The 21,648-nt window shown below is 42.9% G+C and overlaps 2 protein-coding genes across 2 annotated transcripts; both read left to right on the top strand.

Moving 5' to 3' along the window:
• Positions 1-1,262: 1,262 nt before the first annotated feature.
• Positions 1,263-19,206, top strand: LOC123166230 (callose synthase 5). The gene is made up of 43 exons (XM_044584000.1): positions 1,263-1,411; positions 1,498-1,800; positions 2,846-2,946; positions 4,398-4,519; positions 4,613-4,709; positions 4,806-4,916; positions 5,025-5,153; positions 5,239-5,331; positions 5,850-5,941; positions 6,008-6,140; positions 6,227-6,364; positions 6,438-6,514; positions 6,594-6,681; positions 6,763-6,891; positions 6,987-7,101; positions 7,532-7,866; positions 8,542-8,594; positions 8,677-8,737; positions 8,807-8,888; positions 8,967-9,016; positions 9,156-9,242; positions 9,933-10,055; positions 10,146-10,240; positions 10,315-10,399; positions 10,491-10,651; positions 11,692-11,815; positions 11,934-12,028; positions 12,115-12,238; positions 12,306-12,457; positions 13,605-13,714; positions 13,811-13,936; positions 14,021-14,089; positions 14,516-14,705; positions 14,964-15,075; positions 15,175-15,294; positions 15,370-15,485; positions 15,576-15,659; positions 16,440-16,552; positions 16,825-17,054; positions 17,133-17,930; positions 18,087-18,137; positions 18,246-18,431; positions 18,630-19,206. The coding sequence occupies exons 2-43, from the start codon at positions 1,536-1,538 to the stop codon at positions 18,858-18,860; spliced, it is 5,853 nt and encodes a 1,950-aa protein (XP_044439935.1). The 5' UTR covers positions 1,263-1,411; positions 1,498-1,535; the 3' UTR covers positions 18,861-19,206.
• A 1,256-nt stretch (positions 19,207-20,462) lies between these two features.
• On the top strand, positions 20,463-21,648 carry LOC123165929 (deSI-like protein At4g17486). The gene has a single exon (XM_044583684.1). The coding sequence runs from the start codon at positions 20,679-20,681 to the stop codon at positions 21,447-21,449; it is 771 nt and encodes a 256-aa protein (XP_044439619.1). The 5' UTR covers positions 20,463-20,678; the 3' UTR covers positions 21,450-21,648.

The raw sequence follows: 21,648 nt of genomic DNA, 5'->3' as shown, positions 1-21,648 counted from the left end.
TAATGTCCTAGGGCACATGACAACAAAATCACAACATTTGACACTTGTACTGCATCTGATAGGATAGAACAATATGAACACTAACCCTAGGAGTACCCTGGCAACGCAATTGAATGGAGAATGGGAAGGGAAGAGCAAAGAAAAGTGGATCTCACTATACGCCGCCGAAGGATGCCGCGATGTGCTGGCTTCCCGTCGGATTGGCCTTCACCGCCGCGGCGAATGCTCTGGCCGCATTTATTCCATCGAATACTGCGGGTCCTCCTCCTCCTCTTCCTCCGACGGCTTGCTAGGGTTCGAGCTCGCGCACAGCTCGCCTAGATCCACTGCGGGTCCTCCTCCACTACGTACGATGCGTGCGGCGCTGCCGGGCGGAGAGCCGCCACCAGCATCTCCACCTTTCGCCGGACTGCGCATCTCTGTGTTTCTATGGAATGGCGACGGCACCAATGGGGGAGGGCGACGGCAGCGGGAGCGAGGAGGAGGGGGAAGAAGAATGGGGGAGGGCGACGGCAGCGGGAGCTAGGAGGAGGGGGAAGAAGAATGGGGGAGGGCGACGGCGACGGGAGCGAGGAGGGGGAAAAGAGACGAATGCGGGAGTGGATGACTAAAGACGAGCCCGAACGGCGCCGTCTAACGGCTGCCGGGACGGCCTGGAGTGCCACGTACGCGAAAAACGGGCCCCACCTGTCATAAACTCACTTAACTCAGCCCGATCCGCCGATCAGTGGTTTTTGCAAAACAATTACGCAAGACGTGGTGCTTTCTGCAGAGAATCTGTATCCTAGTGTTTTTCGCAAACCGAGCCCTCAAAGTGGTGGTTTTATGCAATTTACTCCCTGCCACAAGACAATAATCCTTTCTCCCCTCTTTCTCAATGATTTCCAACCCGCACCCCACCAACTCACACGGGATACTACCATCTCACTGACACAGGGCCTCGATGGGCAGCAAAGGAGAATTAGTGGAGTCCGTAATTCTTCCTCCACACAAATACGTACTCTACCTGTAGTGTTAAAAGCTGTGGGACATATACGTCAGTCTAACTTTGACTGTCAGGTAAGGTGCTTGGAAGGTGATAAAGGGTAGTTTTGGGGTCCAACGGCCCGCCACTACGCTCGGCCCACTGCCCAGAGAGAGAAACGTGTTCTCGGGGAGGCGGGGAGAGAGGGAGCTAGCATTTCCACCGCCTTCACCCTCCGATCGCGCCAGCGTGTCCCCCCTCGCCCTAGGGAAGGCAGGCTGGGCCGTCGGATCCGGGTATAAGTAGCGACGCGCACGCGGGCCGTGCCTATTCCTGTACTTGCCGCCCCGACCACCTCCCCCGTTTGGTTCCACCATTCCATTCCAGCGCAGGACGGCGGGACGCGCGAGGCGGAGGCGGAAGGAAGCGGAGCGCGCTCGCGCTAGGGTTCGTCCGCTCCCTCTCCCCCTCTCTGTTCCGGCCGAATCGACCGACCCTAGCTGGCTAGCGCTGACCCGCTGCGCCGAATGCAGGCGGAAGCCCCCGAGATCGCGAGGTGGTGGAGGCGGAGATGACGGCGCCGCGCGGTGGCGGGGATGTGCCATCGTCGACGGCGTCGGCAGCCGCCGCCGCCGCTTCGATGACCGAGCCCAACACGCCGACGTCGGCGCACGCGTCGGGGCTCAACCGGCGGGGGTCGAGGGGCGCCGCCATGGCCTCCTTCTCCATGGAGGTCTTCGACAACGAGGTGGTGCCGTCCTCGCTCAGCAGCATCGCCCCCATCCTGCGCGTCGCCGCCGAGATCGAGCACGAGCGCCCCCGCGTCGCCTACCTCTGTAAGTTCGTTGCACTTCGAAGCCGTCTCCGCGCCCGCGCGTGCCTGTTTTGGGAGATTTTCGACGCCTTTTCCTGGCACAGCTCGGCGCATTTGGTGTCTCGGTCGGACGAAACGGGCAACTCGTGATGATATGTTTGGCGATTCACAGCCGTTGTAGTGTTTATTTGGGAAGGTTTTGTGCTCACGAATCTCGGAAAATACATGCCGCGTGCGTCGGTTGTTGTTGTTTTTGTTTCTGGGCTGCTTTGATTGTTACGAGTTTATTAAGGGGCATGTCTGAGATTTCTCCGCGTATGTTGGTTTTGCTGCGTTAGCTGGATCTTCGGCTTTGATATGTTTCTCCTTACTCGTGAAGCTGATCTTAGAAGTAGCTAGCTTCTCTCCTGTATGCTGCACCATGAGGTGTTCGTATTCCTATATGATCGTATCGACGAGATGGCTTGTGTTTGAGAGCGCAGATTAGATTTAGTTGATGCAACTTCCAGATTCCAACGTTCTCCCTCGATTGTGTTGCTTTTGCTTGAATTTGGTATCTATTTAATACTTGCTGGTTATGTTTGAATCATTAATTTAGGCTAGGATAGTGCTGCGCGATCAGTTTGCTTGGAAAGTTGGAATACCATATATCAGGTAGCTCGTGTAGGTTCTTCGGTGTCTCTATGTGAGATTTCTCCGCCTATGTCGATCTAGCTGTACATGCTGCGCTAGATTTTGGATTTAGTGTGTTTTCTCCTTTTTTCAGTAGCTAATTTTGTCGCAGGTTAGCTTCTGTATGCTTGCATTATTCGTACCAAACCAAATCACTACTGTTTTTCGAAGTGCAGAGCCGCAGATTTGATTCATTTTATGGCTTTTCCGACAGTTCTCCCTAGCTCGTTTTGATTGAATATGGGCGCTCTCTGTGTTGTTTGAATCATGTCAGATATGACAGTTTTGCTCCACCAGCTTTTCTCTGAAGAAGTGCATATCACGTAGCATGAATGGGTGCTTCTGGTTCGCCCTTTTTTCGGGATCTCACGTTGATCTGTTACTCTGTGAACTAGGTCGGTTCTATGCCTTCGAGAAGGCGCACAGGCTGGATCAAAACTCTGTTGGTCGTGGCGTCCGGCAGTTCAAAACGTCCCTGCTTCAGCGCTTAGAGAAGGTGTGAGACATCTTTCTGTCTCTTCCCCTCCATAATTTCTGCATGATCTAGCTGACTTGGCGTACATGAGGGTTTGTTTTGTTAGTTGATACATGTCGACTTGATCATGTTCCCTCGCTGGTTTTGACTGGGTCACTGTATCTGGCCTTCATAGATATATTATGCAAGTTGTTGAATTATTATTACTACCATCTTAGCTTTTTAACTGCTTGCAGGATATATATAGGTAATATAGAGTATGAGTTTGTTTGGCTAATAAGCCTCATGGAGTTAAAAATAAGCTGGAAGCTAATATGGACGACTCTACCTTAATTTAGTTGTCAAAATGTAGTAGTGGTGCAAGTTATGTTGTCCAAATGCTCAGATAAACCAAAGGGAAATAGGCAACATATGCACATGCAGTTTAAGCCATGAAAGTATTTCCTACTTTTCATTTTTGTGTTGTAATATATATCTTGCAGATACACGATTTTTAACTTCAAGAGTATGGTCGCTGGACTTTAGTTCAGTACACATTTGTTTCATGATAAGCTTACCAACTCCATCTCCAAATACATGACGTAGAAAGCATGTAGTCAAACTTCTCTACGTTTGACCATTAATCAAATCAAATTATTTAGTTTTTTTGGATAGAAATTATACCATTGATTCAGAACAGTTTCACTATATATCTTTTTACTTATATATGTTGTTCATTGAAGACTCAAAATGCAAAACATTATCTATCTTAGAACGGTGGGAGTATATTTGATTATTAGTGATAAGTTGATAACTGTCGATAATCAATCTGGAAATTTTATTGTGATTATCCTATTTGATGACCATATTGGGAGTTGTGATCAGCCAAGCAAACCTGCAAGCTCACTTAATCCTACCTAACAGATAAAGAACACTGTTCTAGTAATAGAATGGTGTGCTTCGTTTTATTGTGATTATCTTAATTTTTAACCATATTGGGAGTTGTGATCAGCCAAGCAAACCTACAAGCTCACTTGATCCTGCCTGATAGATAAAGAACATTGTTCCAGTAATAGAATGTTGTGCTTCGTTCTACTTATTTTGTTTCAAAGTCACAACTAAACCTTCAGTTCAGATTCAACATTTATTTCGTGTTTCTGCTGGGGAGGGGGATGAGGTAAAATGACTTCAGATTACACCATCCTCCTCATGATTCGTCTCAATTGATCAGTTTGCAATGGCAGATTCTTGTTTGTTAGAGATATAATGAGGTAGCCACATTCTCATCTGAGCTTATTTTTTCAGATGATCCAGTTCAAATTTACCACTTTTTTGTTTCCTACTTGAAATGGCCAGCGAATGTAGTAGAATGGGGAAAAGGAGCAGGGACTTAGGGTTCCCTTGTTTTCTTAAATCGGATTTTGCCTAACCTACTCTTGAATCCAAAGATCCTGCCTTAAAATTTCCCATTTCGATCCCACGCAATCCAACAGGATAATAGCCCGAGTCTCGCAAAGCGATTGAAGAAAACTGATGCCCGCGAAATTGAGAGTTTCTATCAAGAATACTATGAGAACTATGTCCGCACCCTCGACAAAGGGGAACAAGCCGACAGGTAATTCCCAATCCCTAACCTATACTGCGATCTCCCCTATAAGTCCAATCCCTCGCTATCACGAATCCGGTCCCATGACATTGTCGCCTCCAGGACTCAACTTGGGAAGGCCTACCAAACGGCTGGAGTCCTCTTCGAGGTGCTCTGTGCCGTCAACAAGAATGAGAAGGTTGAGCAAGTTAACCCCGAGGTTTGTGCTCACTCCAGCCAACTGTCGTCGTTCTTTCTCAGTAGAAATCTAGGTTCCCTCTAATGCATCAAGTTTTTCCAAATTTCCTCTGCACAGATTATGCGCTGGCACACTGAGGTGCAAGAAAAGAAAGACATCTACGCGCCGTTCAATATTCTGCCTCTCGATGCGGCCAGTGCATCCCAGTCCATCATGCAGCTGGAGGAGGTATACGACTTACAACAATGCAGCCTATTTCCTCAAAACAGGAACAATTGCATTATGTACTGGTTCAATTAAAGAAACTGACGTGGTCATCGAATGCATCATTAACAGATAAAAGCAGCAGTCGCAGCTCTGCGGTACACACGGGGTTTGACCTGGCCTTCTGCATTTGAGCCGGAAAGGCAGAAGGGGGGTGAGCTCGATTTGCTCGATTGGTTGAGAGCTATGTTTGGCTTTCAGGTCTGCTACCCACTCCAGGCAAACCAATTTCGATTGGTCCATTGTATTACTATAAGCTAACACTAGCTTATCTTCTTGTGTGCAGCGGGACAGTGTCAGGAATCAACGGGAGCATTTGATTCTTCTCCTCGCTAATGTGCACATTAGACTTGAGCCAAAGCCTGAACCACTTAGCAAGGCACACTCTTCTATCAATATTTACTTTGACAGCTTGACTTTATGAATATCAATTGATAAGCATAAGATCAATGGGTTTTGCATGCATAAAAATGTGGTGGTAGCTTCTGACAGAACAGGATATTTGCCTGAGTTTCTAATATTTTAAAAAAATAAAGTTATTTTTCATTGGATTAGTAACCAATTATTTACCTTCAACGTTATGTTGTGATTGTTGGTGTAACTTGCCATAACATACACATGCAGTTTAATTTCTTTCTTGATACTACTATTTTTTATTTCCATATTCTTGACATTAGAATTTGCTGGACTGGTGCCACTACTTGCAAAAATGCCAGCTGACTTATTGGCTTTCCACCACGAATTCGATTGATTGAACTTTCTGTATGCATTATTCTGAAGCAAGTGCGTAGCTAAATAATGTTAATTACACCCTCCATTTCCCATGCTTTGCTTCTCTCCTTTTTGTTCATCGTTGCTTGATGATTGATCTCATCCGTTCTTTCACCCCTGAAACAGCTAGATGACCGAGCTGTTGATGTAGTGATGAACAAGTTGTTCAACAACTACAAGAAGTGGTGCAAATTTTTGTCACGGAAACATAGTTTGAGGTATATAATTCCTTAATCAGTTTCCTCTTTATGTACATTATTGTGCCGATAATCTTGCAACTGCAGAAATCCTCCAGGTGCTCAATTACAGGAAGTTCAGCAACGCAGAATTTTGTACCTAGGTCTTTATCTTCTTATCTGGGGCGAATCAGCAAATATCCGGTTTATGCCAGAGTGTCTTTGCTACATTTTTCACAATGTAATTTGCACATTCTTATTATCATATCAAGTACCAAATCTCATTGCAAAAATATATCTTTGAATGATTCTTCTCAATGTGTTCAGATGGCATATGAGTTGCATGGGTTGCTTGCTGGAAATGTTAGTATTGTGACTGGTGAAAATATCAGGCCATCTTATGGTGGGGATGAGGAGGCTTTCTTAAAGAAAGTGGTCACACCTATCTATCGTGTCATCAGAAAGGTACTTTGATAAATTACCATTACCTGAAATTCCAAGTTAGTTTGTTCTAAATATAATTGTGGTGGTTTTTCAGGAGGCAGGAAAAAGCCAACATGGAAAAACTGCACATTCAGCATGGTGTAATTATGATGATCTAAATGAGTACTTCTGGTCTGTTTACAGCCCTATTTTCTGGTCACATGCTGACAGCCTTTTCACACTTTCTCTGATAGATCCTACTCTGTTTCAGGACACCTGATTGTTTCTCACTGGGATGGCCAATGCGAGATGATGGTGACTTCTTCAAATCCGTGCACGATTCAAGGCCTGTAGCAGTGGTACAGTTCGATATAAGTCTGTCAGTATCTCTTCCAAAGACTTTGATTAGGAGGAGAATACTGACAAATAACTATTTGTAGGCTGGAAGCTCCTCACCAAAGGGTTCTAGTAAAGGCACAGGCAAGACAAATTTTGTAGAGACAAGATCGTTTTGGCACATCTTTCGTAGTTTTGACCGAATGTGGACCTTCTATTTGTTGGCTCTACAGGTACTGTGCCAAAATTTTCGATTGGCTTTTTTCTCTGTACTATGGTTTTTGATGGTTTGACACTCTGTGAATCTTATAATTTTTAAACCGAACAGGCAATGTTGATTTTTGCTTGGAGTGAATATTCAGTGACTCAAATCCTTCAGAAGGACCTCTTATATTCTCTATCAAGCATATTTGTCACAGCAGCATTTTTACAGTTCCTCCAAAGTATGTTTCCCATTTCAAATACTTGTTTTATGTACAAGGCATTTTTCTGATGCATGTAATATTTCCTTTTATTTTTTGAGAACCTGAAATTTTTAGTATGACAAGTGATGAATATTGGCATAATTTAGTTCCCTTTATGTATGTAATACCTTCTGCTTTTGTCAATGGCATTACGGTAAGACTATGTTAAGCTAGGTTCCCGCGATACAGAGCACTTTCACAGCAGAAAGCAACTGGCAAGAACATTCATGTAGATATCTGCAACTTTAGGATCTCTTCTCATATGCATTAAACTAGTGTTACTATACCGAGCAGTCATGTTCTTGAGATGCTCTCTGGTCTGGAATTCTTGTGGTTTTAAGAGGGTTCTGGTGCAATAACAAATTCGTCATCCAACTGAAACTGATATTTTCTTTAATTTTGATGGCAGGTATTTTAGACTTTATTCTGAACTTTCCTGGCCACATTAGATGCAAGTTCATTGACGTCGTGAGAAATATTCTGAAGATAGTAGTTAGTGCCGCGTGGGCTGTGATTCTTCCCATTTTCTATATCAGAAGTCAAACAAAAGTCAATTTACCACTGAAAAATCTGGACAGATGGTTTGGTTATGTGAAAGGAGTGCCACAACTATATATCCTGGCTGTGGCGGTGTACCTGATACCTAATATGATTAGTGCAACGCTCTTCCTGTTTCCGATGTTTCGAAGGTGGATAGAGAGCTCGGATTGGCATATTGTTAGACTGCTACTGTGGTGGTCTCAGGTATTGAATTCAATCTATTTTATTTGTTTATGTTCTATTATGTGGAAAATTACTTATGCAGCTTATCCTCATTGTAAATATTCATTTCAAAATTTCTGCTATGAGGCAATTTTTAATAAGGTAATATTTGATAAAATGGAACTGTATTTTGTAGAATGAATTTGTCTTGATATCCTTGCCAGCTTATTGTTTGTCATAGTATCCTAGAGGGTTGAGAAACTACTGATAAAATTGTAAACTGTAACTTGCAAAAAGAGAAAATAATCCAATGACTTCTGATGCCAGGGCAGAGATTATCCTGCTATTTTGTCATTAGTTTGAAAAAAACATTTTATGGTTAGTTAAAAAGTTCTCACATGCTTGTGAAAATTGATAGTTTTCACTTCTCTAACAATATGTGTTCAACTGAACACATTTGCTATCCCAGTAATGAAAATGATATTGCAAGGGTACATATGCACGAAACAGGGTGGAAAACGTGAAGGCAATAGATTATTTTGTATGCAATGCGTGGAAGTAAAATAACTGGATGAATTTCCCTGGATCATAAGGCGCTGTACATTTATTCGTTTTTCATATTTCTTTCTTGTGCGGCTTGCTACACTACACTACACTAATGGCAATGCCCATTTTCCTTGTTCTTGCTGTACACGCTAATTGTATAAATAACTGCAGAAACGAATTTATGTTGGCCGTGGAATGCATGAAAGTCAAGCTGCTCTTCTGAAGTAAGTTACTCTGTTCTATTTTTCTTCTGTTAGAGCTTTATTCTGCAGAAAACACTCAATTCTCTTCTATTCAACTGAGAAGGTACACATTATTTTGGATTTTGCTGCTATGCGCGAAGCTTTCCTTCAGTTACTTTGTCCAGGTAAGTTCTATGCTTAGTTATTTGCAAACATGCTTTGACGAGATTAATCTGAAACAGTTTAATTTGCAGATACAACCTCTTATAAGGCCTACCAAGGATATAATGAGTGTTCATAACATTCGTTATGAGTGGCATGAGTTTTTTCCAAACGGTAATTCCAATGCTTTTTTTTTTTGTGCCGCCTTCATTCTGGAACCCTTTTTTTACTGATACTTCGTTGCCTTTTCAGCATCATATAATATCGCTGCTATCCTATCCCTCTGGGCCCCTGTTCTGTTGGTATGCACTTATCCAGCCTGCTAGTGTAGTGCCTATCCAGCTTATGTATTAGCTGAAAAGTAGCTTCATTTATTCCCGTTTGTTTCAAAACTGCATTCTAAATCTTGGTTTATCAACTACAATGCTTTTATTCTTGTAGGTCTATTTGATGGATACACAGATATGGTATGCCATTTTCTCTACAATATCCGGCGGTATGTCTGGGGCACTTGGACGACTTGGGGAGGTAATGATAAATCTGAACTATTCTCTGTAATCTGTTGTTTTGCTTTATAATTTAGAACTTATAATGACCATAAGTGTAGGGCACCCCAAGATTGATGGATAGCTAAGGGGCTTTTTCTTTATATTGAGGAGTAAACTGAACGTGTCGAGGTCTCAGTCAATTGCATGAAACAAATAGCTCGTACTTTATAAACATAACGGCGGGCTATGTAGATGGTAATACAGTTTTATGCAGAATATTTTGTTTGAGGAAGCTTAGCGAGGTATTTTAATAAGTGAAAATCACCTTTTTTGTTTTTGCAGCCTGAGAATTCAGAATAAACTACATTAGATTATAATGGTAATTTTAAGTAGATAAATATGGAAGTGTATTCACAAGGCAAATGGGATATTCATTTTTAGGAGGATCCTCTGGGAGTCGCACTTCAGTCTTGTTTCTGTTATGCTGCCGTATTTACAAGAAAACCTTTTTCATATTCATGAAATGAAGCAAAAAATGTATTGCTGGTGGCTTGGTGTATTTATAGTCGGATATTCTCCTTTTTAACCGTCGACATTTTTGTATTAGCACTGCCTTTTTTACTTTGTTATTGCCGTACAGCGTTGTGTAACTTTTTCTTTTTGCAAGAGTTAAGAAGCTGAACTTCATACTGTTCTGGTTTCTGATGGAGTTACTACACTCTTGTACCAGATTCGAACACTAGGAATGCTGAGATCACGATTTCACTCTTTGCCTGGAGCCTTCAATACATATTTGGTGCCATCAGACAAAGGCAGAAACAGACGTTTTTCACTCTCAAAGCGCTTCGCAGAGGTACCAAATGACAATAACGAAAATTATTGTCAAGATTTCTCTTATAACCCCCCTTAAAAGTTATGATATAATGAAGAATTTAAAGTACAGGTTTCCCCCAACAAGAGAACTGAAGCTGCCAAGTTTGCTCAACTGTGGAATGAAGTGATTTGCAGTTTCCGCGACGAAGATTTTATAAGTGATAAGTGAGGCCCTTAGATCATGTTCACCTAGAAAACATTATCATTGCAATGTAGATAATGGACCTTCTGTTATGCAGGGAGATGGACCTATTGGTGGTTCCATACTCATCAGACCCGAGCCTAAAATTGATGCAGTGGCCGTTGTTCTTGCTTGCTAGCAAGGTTTGGCAGAACAAATTTAATATGTCCACTCTACCTTGTTACATGTTTGTGTTCGGCTCTTACTGGAAATCATTTTGATTGAAATTTGCAGATACCTATAGCTTTAGACATGGCAGCACAATTTAGACCGAGAGACAGTGATTTGTGGAAGCGTATATGTGCTGACGAGTATATGAAGTGCGCTGTAATTGAATGCTACGAGTCATTCAAACTTGTTCTTAATTTAGTGGTGGTTGGAGAAAATGAAAAGAGGTATCTTCTTATACTTCCATTTTCCACTGTTTCACGTATCTCTATGTGAGAAAGACATTGATGTTGTTTGTCATAGCTTTTAGGTATTCAGTTAATGATAACACTAGGAAATACTCCCTCCGTCCCAAAATTCTTGTCTTAGATTTGTCTAGATACGGATGTATCTAACACTAAAATGTAACTAGATACATCCGTATTTAGACAAATCTAAGACACGAATTTTGGGATGGAGGGAGTATATACTTACATCCGGAATAGACATTGTGCACTATTTTTCTTCAAAAAAATCGTTACTAGTACTCCCTCCGTTCGGAATTACTTGTCGCGGAAATGGATGTATTTAGACGTATTTTAGTTCTAGATACATCCATTTCCGAGACAAGTAATTCCGAACGGAGGGAGTACCTAGTAGGTTTCTATGATTGTCTAAGGCTCCTCTGTTGACGAATCCTTGCCACTTTTGAGCAAGACAGGGCCACCCAGGAAATCATTTGTTTCGTTCCAATATGATAAAATCATTCTTACCATAAACTGGGAAACACGCAGGTCAGCACAAGTATTTTTGAACATATAAAGTGGTCAGACATGGCTGAATATTTGTAGTTTGAACATGCACGTTTTCATTCGTAGTAGTTGATGCAAAAGATCAATACAAATATATTACTAAAAATCTACAACCCTATATGATAATGGGGTTTGAGAGTTCAAGATTACAAATACATTACTTTTACCAATAAATATATATCTGGCTAGTTGCGTATGGCGGCACATCATCACTTTCAAACTTAAGAATCAAGATATTCCAAATTGAACTAGGGAGGAGGACTGCCAAGCACCTCCATTGTGCAATATGCATGGAAGGGAAACCATGATTAGTTGTAACTGCTAAATGTGCAACATGTGTTAGATAGGCAGCCTTAGTACTATTGAAGGCATCTGTGTCCATCTTTCATGTTTTTTTTACTGCATTGTTCTTTATCATTGCATGCTCACTGTTATCTTGATCTTCTACTGACATGTTTGTTCACTAACTTCAACAGGATTATTGGGATTATAATCAAAGAGATTGAAGCTAACATCGCAAAGAATACATTCCTTGCCAATTTTAGGATGAGCGCATTGCCAGTCCTTTGCAAGAAGTTTGTGGAGCTTGTATCCACCTTGGTAAGCAATGTTGTTACCTCTACTGAACACCAACCCTATTGAAGATTGCATTGCTTGATATTTTTTTAGACAAGTAACACGTTCGATTATTGCTACGATTATGTGATCACATCTGCAGAAAGAAAGAGACGCCTCAAAATTTGATAATGTAGTGCTATTGCTTCAAGACATGCTGGAAGTGATCACGAGGGATATGATGGTCAATGAGATCAAGTAATACCTTTTGCACAAATTATAATCATACATGTGCCTTGTCATAGAAACTGGTGACTATTTTTTTTAACATGTGTTGTTTACAGAGAACTAGCTGAATTTGGTCATGGGAACAAGGATTTAGTTCCAAGAAGACAACTTTTTGCGGGCACAGGCACAAAACCTGCAATTGTTTTCCCACCACCAATTTCTGCGCAGTGGGAAGAACAAGTAATAACATCACATTCTTATTTGGCTTTTGTAACAAAGAAGGTTCACTAACTTCACCTATCTACAGATTAAGCGCTTGTACCTTCTTTTGACTGTTAAAGAATCAGCAATGGATGTGCCTACAAATCTTGAAGCCCGCCGGAGAATATCATTTTTCACTAATTCGCTATTCATGGAGATGCCACGTGCGCCTAGAGTGCGCAAAATGCTCTCTTTCAGGTTTGTCTCGTATGTAAACTTTCAACATATCACAGTGTTGTCCAGTCCACTTTTCTAAATACACCGCAGTATCGAAAATCATAATGTCTAGCTAAATTAGCTGGATTCATTGGAGCCTGGCAGCTACTGGCTAATGGTCCTTTTACTGTGCTTCTTAAAAAGAATTATATCTGCTTGTCAAGATATATTTTGGGCTGAATTATGGTATGTTCTTAACTCTGATCAGTTTGAAAGAACAGAAAACATGAATATTTTTGGGCGTGGAATTGTGAATTTGTGCTAGTCAGGAAAGAGGAAAGCACCATTAAGACCAAGGAGAAGCTTATCAATGTTGGGATTTTAACTGATTTTTTTGCTGTTTGATGAACTCGTATTCTGAACTAAATGGCGGGGTGGTTTCTAATTTTCACGGTCAGTTGTTTAGGATTTTTTTATTACAGGTTATTTTGATCACTGCCATCCTCATCGTAGTCTTAAAAAACTTCTTGCTGTCATTTGATGTGTTGTTTAAGCTAAAAATGGAAGTATGAGTGTCCTGATGCCATTATGTGGTATTGAGTTGCTTTTGAAACTGTCTTTGAGTCTGCCACTCTCATTGTCTCAGCAGATTTGCATGCCCCTTCTCGGTATTAACTACAGAGTCGGAGTTTTGTGTCTTGACCAGTTAACCCAATGGCGCCATGATCATACTAGAACCGAAGTTCATCTACAGTTTTGATCAGAATTCATTTAAAGTTGCATTATATTACAACTGATTCTGTACTCATCAGCTCATGTTCGCTTGATGGTAAACAAAATTTATAAACAGAAGTGTTGAACATCCACAATGTCTGGCAGTGGCACTCTGTAATCTTGTTACTTGTACAAGTACATATGTTTCCACCTTAAAGGAAAAATGCACCTAGATATTCTAAAAAAATAACAAGTGGTGAACTTCCAGGTGGAGACCTGTACAACAGAATGTGTGCGACCCATCTTTAAGTGCATTCATAATCACAAATCAACAACGTTAACACCAGAAATATATTATCAGTTCACAACAACAAATATCTGATAAACCGTATGGTTAAATTTGTTCTGTGATCATAAGAGTTTCAGCGAAAAAGATTGGGCTCTAGATGATTCATATGACACTTGTTCTTCACAGTGTAATGACACCATACTACAGTGAGGAAACTGTATATTCAAGAAACGACCTTGATCTGGAGAATGAGGATGGTGTATCAATTATATTCTACCTGCAGAAGATCTTTCCAGGTTCCTTTCCTATTTGATGTGTTTAATGCCTACAGTTCTTTATGAATTTGATTGCCAGCTTTTTGTCTTCTATTCTTGATAATTTTTGTTATATAGATGAATGGGATAATTTCATGGAAAGGATTGATTGCAAAAAAGAAACTGAAGTTTGGGGAAATGAAGAAAATGTTCTTCAACTTCGTCATTGGGCCTCTCTTAGAGGGCAGACACTCTGTCGAACAGGTACTTCGGCCATACCCTTTAACCTTGTCAAATATGGATCATTTAGCTGATTCCGTGTTTACATGTTTTTCTTATTGTGAATAGTGAGAGGCATGATGTATTACAGGAAAGCTTTGAAGCTTCAAGCATTCCTAGACATGGCTTCTGAATCTGGTGAGCTTCTTCAACTTCCAATTCGAGCATTCCTAGACATGATGCATTTAGCATTCCTAGACATGTTCACAAATATAAGATGTTTTGGATATTTCAATATGGACTACATGTGGACTGAAATGAGTGAACAAACACAGTAAGCTTCTATTAATAAAGTTAGAACATCTTATATTTGTGAACGGAGAGGGTACCTTTTACAAATACTTCCTGATTTTATATTGTAGAACTAGGGGAGCATCCGCAATAGGTGCAAAAAGGGGGAGTTTTTTTCATGAGAAGAGAACTAGGTCTACATATTATAGCATCTTTTTAGAAGTTAGACCCAATCTTATTGGACACTTGGAAGGGGTCTATGCACTGAGGATGTTCTAGAAGGCTATAGGGGACTTATACAAAGTGTCCAACATCACCCTCTTTTGTTTGCAGAGATACTAGAAGGCTATAAAGCCATTGCAGATCCCGCAGAGGAAGAGAAGAAAAGCCAAAGATCTCTGTCTTCTCAGCTTGAAGCTATAGCAGACATGAAATTCACATATGTTGCTACGTGCCAGATCTATGGAAATCAGAAACAGTCGGGTGATCGACATGCAACAGATATACTGAACTTGATGGTGCAGTAAGTGATCTCGATGATCTATTCTAGAAATTAATATACAACATTTGGCCAAGTGCGATACATCATGTCTACCACAATGAGCAAAATGTTTTCTTGTATAACTCTTTGGAGACTGTGTGTCTCGGTTATGTTTATATTTAGTTCACATTTAATTGATAATGAGATGTTCCTTGAGGGAAAATTACTGAATTGCTTCTTTTATTCAAATTGTTATTTCCCTCTGTGCAAAGTAATTTCAGTTAGAATTTGAAACTACAGTTATCCTGGTCTCCGCGTGGCATACATTGATGAAGTTGAGGAGAGGGATGGTGAGAAGGTGCAAAAGGTCTTCTATTCGGTGCTAGTAAAAGCTCTTGACAATCACGATCAGGTAATCATTTTACGTGAAGCGAGTTCAAACTTTCATTTTGGTTCTGATTTAAACCTTCAATACTCAGTAGTGCGTTATGTACTTTTTTGTCCTGTGAAGGAAATATACCGCATAAAATTGCCAGGGCCAGCGAAATTAGGTGAAGGGAAACCTGAAAACCAAAATCACGCGATCATTTTTACCCGCGGAGAAGCTTTGCAAACCATTGATATGAACCAGGTGAACTTCATGGTTATAGTACCTTTTTGGTAAGTAGGTTGCATTCTGTCTTTTGTACTTATCAATGCTGTTTAGGACAATTATTTGGAGGAAGCTTTGAAAATGCGGAATTTGCTGGAAGAATTCAATGAGAACCATGGTATTCGTCCTCCAACAATTCTTGGAGTACGTGAACACATATTCACCGGAAGGTGTGTTTTAAGCTTTGCAGTAGGTTTTACTTAGTTTTCTTTGTCAAAATTGCAAATCAATGCCTAACATCTGACATTGCTGGATTGTAGTGTGTCATCTCTTGCCTGGTTTATGTCAAACCAGGAAACCAGCTTTGTGACAATAGGACAGAGGGTTCTTGCCAATCCATTGAAGTAAGTCTGAATATACTTTGATATGTCCTATTTGAATTAAGCGCAATCCATAGTTATCATATTTATATGCTGCAATATGAGTAGGGAGTGCTGAGCATCTATGGTGACTATCTCCTGGATGAGCGCTTATGTTTTTTTTTATCAGCTCTTGAAATGCACACACATGTTTGTTGGAGATTTTAGAGGCAGTAAGGCAATAAATATTAAAACAACCAAGTGCTATTTCCTGGAACTTTCCTGGCATAAAATCTTTTGAAGCTAAACAATGTCATCAATTTAAAGTGTATATTGTGGTCTAAGTGCTGTATATCTGACATGCTGTTTCCTGAAACTTTCCTGGCATCAAAGCTTTTCAAGCTAAACAACGTCGCCAATTTAAAGGGTGTATTATTGTGTATGTGCTGTATATCTGACATGCTGTTTCCTGTCAGTAAAGCTTTTCGAGCTAAAAAATGTCGTCAATTTAAAATGTGTATTATATCTACTCCCTCCGTTCCTAAATATAAGTCTTTGGAGAGATTCCACTATGAATCACATACGGATGTATGTAGATGCATTTTAGAATGTAGATTCATCCATTTTGCTCCGTATGTAGTCCATAGTGGAATCTCTACAAAGACTTATATTTAGGAACGGAGGGAGTAAGTGATAAATATCTGACATGCTGTTTCCTGAAACTTTCCTGGCTGAGCTTTTCAAGCTAAACAATGTTGTTAATTTAAAGTGTGTGGTATGGTCATTGGTCATTGCTATGTATCTGACATTCTCTTTTCTGGGCAGGGTACGTTTTCACTATGGACATCCTGATGTGTTTGATAGGATATTTCACATTACAAGAGGTGGAATTAGCAAGGCTTCCTGTGGTATAAACTTGAGTGAAGACATTTTTGCTGGTATGTACTTTTCCACCTATTCTAACTGTTACCTGTGGATTTTTGAGGGAAATTTAAGAATGGATAGGTCCCTAGGACATCCACATCCTCGTATATGTGACTCAAACTGGGTTTGACAACTGATTCACACATGGGCCATTATATGGGCCTCAGACAGACTACTCTAAACTTGATTAAGACACTGATGCTACTCTTATCTAACACATTAACTCACATTCCAACATTTCCCATTTCTGCTCTTGGACAACACAAACTTAAATTTTCTTTTTCAGGTTTCAACTCAACTCTGAGGCGAGGAAATGTCACCCATCACGAGTACATTCAAGTCGGAAAAGGACGTGATGTTGGGTTGAATCAAATTTCACTCTTTGAGGCCAAAGTGGCGTGTGGCAATGGAGAACAAGTGCTTAGCAGAGATATCTACCGTTTGGGCCACCGCTTTGACTTCTTCCGAATGCTCTCATGTTACTTCACAACTGTGGGATTTTATGTCAGCTCAATGGTACAAAACATCTACCTGCATCACATTTGTCTTGATTTGCCATCGTCCATGTTTTTTGATGTTCTTATTACTGTGCAGATGGTTGTCATAATAGTATATGTTTTCTTGTATGGGAGGCTTTATTTAGCCTTAAGTGGACTTGAGTTTGCAATTATGAAGCAAGCACGAATGAGAGGCAACCGTGCTCTTGAGGCAGCCATGGGGTCCCAATCTATTGTGCAGCTAGGTCTATTGATGGCCTTACCCATGTTTATGGAGATCGGACTGGAAAGGGGTTTTAGAAGCGCCCTGGGGGATTTCATCATCATGCAGCTACAGCTATGTGCAGTATTCTTTACCTTTTCCCTCGGGACAAAATCACATTATTTTGGCCGCACAATCCTCCACGGTGGTGCAAAATATAGAGCAACTGGCAGAGGCTTTGTTGTTCGCCATGTAAAGTTCGCTGAAAATTACAGAATGTATAGCAGGAGTCACTTTGTGAAAGGACTTGAGCTCATGTTACTACTTGTAGTGTATGAGCTCTATGGTGATGTGGCGACAGATTCCACGGCCTATGTTCTTCTGACATCATCTATGTGGTTCTTGGTAATCACATGGCTGTTTGCTCCATTCCTCTTCAACCCATCAGGATTTGAATGGCAAAAGGTGGTGGATGATTGGGATGATTGGAACAAATGGATAAGCAGCCGTGGTGGGATTGGTGTGCCGGCCAATAAGGCCTGGGAGTCGTGGTGGGAAGAGGAGCAGGAACATCTGCTGTCAACAGGCATAATCGGCCGCATATGGGAAATCATATTATCTCTCCGATTCTTCATGTTTCAGTACGGTATCATGTACCATCTGAATATCTCTAATGGCAACAAAAGCATATCAGTAAGTCATCCTTTATTTTTGCTAGTATTTTACAACTCTACTCGAACTAAATGGATTTCATGAGACTGATTACATGATCTTTTTGATTGTTTATAATCACTGTTTACTGATACAATTTAGTGACTGTCCCTTCCAAACTTGATTTTGTGGCTTCAGATTTATGGTCTGTCTTGGCTGGTCACTGTAGCAGTGGTGTTAGTCCTCAAGGTAAATTTCATTTGCTTTCTGTTGATGAAATCAATAAGTATATATTGGTTGACGTATGCCTCTAGTTTATGCCCTTGTTATGCTGCTGATATGGTGCCATTTACTTAGGTGGTATCTATGGGAAGAAAGAAATTTAGTGCTGACTTCCAGCTTATGTTCCGGCTCCTCAAATTGTTCTTGTTCATTGGATCTGTTGGAACTTTGGCGATTCTTTTCACCCTTCTGCACCTTACAGTTGGTGACATATTCGCCAGCTTCCTTGCCTTTGCACCCACAGGATGGGCCATTCTGCAGGTACGTCATCAGCACCAAAGCTTTCCTGTTGTTTTGTTTCAAGGTTTTACTCCCAGCTTATCAGTAGCGAGGACTGAGTGAGGAGCAGTATCAATTCATAGGGAGAGAGAAACGAGAGAATTTTGATCGAGTTAAAGTTGCTATTATCAAAATTGACATCTTTCACTGGCTCTAATCCGTTCGGCATCATTGCAACAGATATCACAGGCAAGCAAGCCAGTGGTGAAGGCTTTTGGTCTGTGGGGATCTGTGAAGGCCTTGTCCAGGGGGTACGAGTACCTTATGGGGATCGTGATCTTCGTGCCAGTGGCGGTTCTGGCATGGTTCCCTTTTGTCTCGGAGTTCCAGACGAGGCTGCTATTCAACCAGGCATTCTCCCGAGGCCTCCAAATCTCTCGCATTTTGGCTGGCGGAAAGAAGCAAAACTGAGGCGAGTCTAGGAGATGGGAGATGTTCCATCACAGTAATCACACAGGGTAGACGGAGGCAGAAATTAGCTCGAGGTTCGTTGTTGGAGGGGGGCATCATATGGCTGCTAACATACTGACACTTTCAGAAGTTTCTTAGTCTTGTACACACAGGGCAGTTTTCCTTAGGCATTTTCCATGTATATCTCATGCTAATACACTCTTACCTCTGATACTAGATTGTACGTTGCTTGTATAGATAGATACATGCCCCCACAACAGTTGCGACAAAACATTACGGTGCTTTTAGAGGCAAAGATGAAACTGATTTTTTGTGCATGAAGCAACAAAACAGTTCGGTCTTTCTAGATTGAGAGATCAAATCGATTTTTGTGCATGAAGATGTTTGTGTTGTGCTGTACGGTGTACCAGTCAGTTCCCTGCTTTGTGCTTGTGTTGTCTGAAACTCTGAATTTAGGCTGATGTTTGAACGCGCTGGCATTTCCCAGCTGGAACCTCTGCTTTCTATAAAAAACAGGCCTGTATGGCCTTTCTAAAAATAGTCTGAATTGATATTACGTGAGATCTGTTTTTCTAGAATACAAGAGTACCTTGCACTGGTTCGGACTGTTGCAGCATATGAGCATAACATAAGTTGGACGGCTTTTTGCGTTATGTTTCATGCGTAGACAAGGATAATGGGACAGAGGTTGTGAATTATGACGGTAGGTACAACTTTACATTAGGTGAAGGCTGACATGAGTTAAGATGGAGGACCTGAGTCTGTTATCCTTCCAGCTTTAAGCAGGCCACCTCACGTAATCTGAATTCACAAATGAGCTGAAGCAACATCGATTGCAATCATAGGAGACCGATACAGCTTTCAGCTTGTCCCTGCCCGATGTCTAATGATTCTCCAAGCGCAGACTGCCAATTAAGTACACACGAGGTGACTGAAATCCCACAACGACGGTCATGATATCACAGGAAAATTTATATTTTTCTGCTTTTTAAAAGTTTTTTTTCTGCTTTTTTGTTTCCCAGCTATTGCTGCATTTTGGTTCGAGCCATCATTTCTACGGTCGGGCTGCTTTTGTAGGGTCAGCGTGTTTTCCGCGACAAATTCTCATTGTGCCTATCCCGTCCCCCTTCGCCCACTAGGCAAGAACTCTCAGTGTCGTGACTAGGTTTTGACGTGCAGAGAGTACACGACGCGTGATCGTGAGGCCAACACCCAACAGTATCCTAGGCCCTAACGCATGGAAACCAAGTGACCGAGCGAGAAGAGAATGGAGGCCCAGAATCTTTGGTGGAAAGAAACGACGTGGTTGTCATGTACTTATGCTGATTACAAAATTGCAAAGTCTGGTCAGAACCATCATTTGGTCGGCATTGAGAGTTTTCCTTCTTTTTGAATGGACAGGAATTGAGAGTTGATGGTGCATGGTGCCATTTAAGCGATGTTCAAACGGGAGCTGTAAATCATCCCGCATTCGGAAATTATTAAACCAATGGCAGTTCATGGGCAGGCAAAGCCCTGCACGAATCTTGGCGGCTCGCATCCTCTATTGCGGCGCTGCATCATGGACACGCCAGCCTGCCAAAGCCAAAGCCAAAGCGCCCCAATGCGATGCCACGAAAAAGCGATCAGCGTCAGACACAGCCGCGCGACAAGCTGCTAAAGAAACCCACATAAAAACGCGCAGCGCCCGGAACGCCGCGCGGCGACCACGGTGCCGTGCGGGGGTGTCTGCGTCTCTCTCCCTCCTCTCTCTCTCCGCCGACGAGGCGCGAGGGAGTAAGGACGCGCGCGCCGGCCGACGGCACGCGGGCCGAGGGAATGGCCGCCGCCGCCACCGCCACCGCCTCCTCGTCCTCGTCAACCTCCTCCTCGGCCGGCTCCTCCGCGTCCACCTCCACGCCCCGGCCCGCCCCGCGCCAGGCCGCCGCCGCGCCGTCGTCGTCCCCGGTGTTCCTCAACGTGTACGACGTGACCCCCGCCAACGGGTACGCGCGGTGGCTGGGGCTCGGCGTGTACCACTCGGGCGTGCAGGTCCACGGCGTGGAGTACGCGTACGGCGCGCACGAGGGCGCCGGGAGCGGCATCTTCGAGGTGCCCCCGCGGCGGTGCCCCGGCTACGCGTTCCGGGAGGCGGTGCTGGTGGGCACCACGGCGCTGACCCGCGCCGAGGTGCGCGCGCTCATGGCCGACCTCGCCGCCGACTTCCCGGGCGACGCCTACAACCTCGTCTCCCGCAACTGCAACCACTTCTGCGACGCCGCCTGCCGCCGCCTCGTCGCCCGCGCCCGCATCCCGCGCTGGGTCAACCGCCTCGCCAAGATCGGGGTCGTCTTCACCTGCGTCATCCCCAGCAGCAGCAGGCACCAGGTGCGCCGCAAGGGGGAGCAGCAGCTGCCCGCGGCCGTCAAGAGCCGCTCCGCGCGCCAGGCCGCCGCCCCGCCGCGGCCCAGGACCTTCTTCCGCTCCCTCTCCGTCGGCGGCGGCAAGAACGTCACGCCCCGCCCGCTCCAGACCCCGCCACCGACGCCGCCGGTGGCCCCCGCCCTGACGTTGACGACGCCGACACCAACGCCGTTGGCCTCCATGTAACGGCGCCATTACTCCTTTTTCGTTTACAGCTCACACCTTCCATTTTTTTTCCTTCGACAGTTACCTGAATTTTGTCCATAGTACTACTCTTCGAGATTAAGATTTGTGCTCTGCTAGTAGTAGTACTGCACTGTCACCATGATTACCAGTAGTAACTGCAGTTCATTAGGCTATTAATTTCCGAATTTGTCTGGCTTTA

The sequence above is a fragment of the Triticum aestivum genome, chromosome 7D (assembly GCF_018294505.1).
Source record: "Triticum aestivum cultivar Chinese Spring chromosome 7D, IWGSC CS RefSeq v2.1, whole genome shotgun sequence".
In the NCBI taxonomy this organism is placed as follows: Eukaryota; Viridiplantae; Streptophyta; class Magnoliopsida; order Poales; family Poaceae; genus Triticum; species Triticum aestivum.
This window is presented reverse-complemented; position numbering and strand designations above follow the sequence as displayed.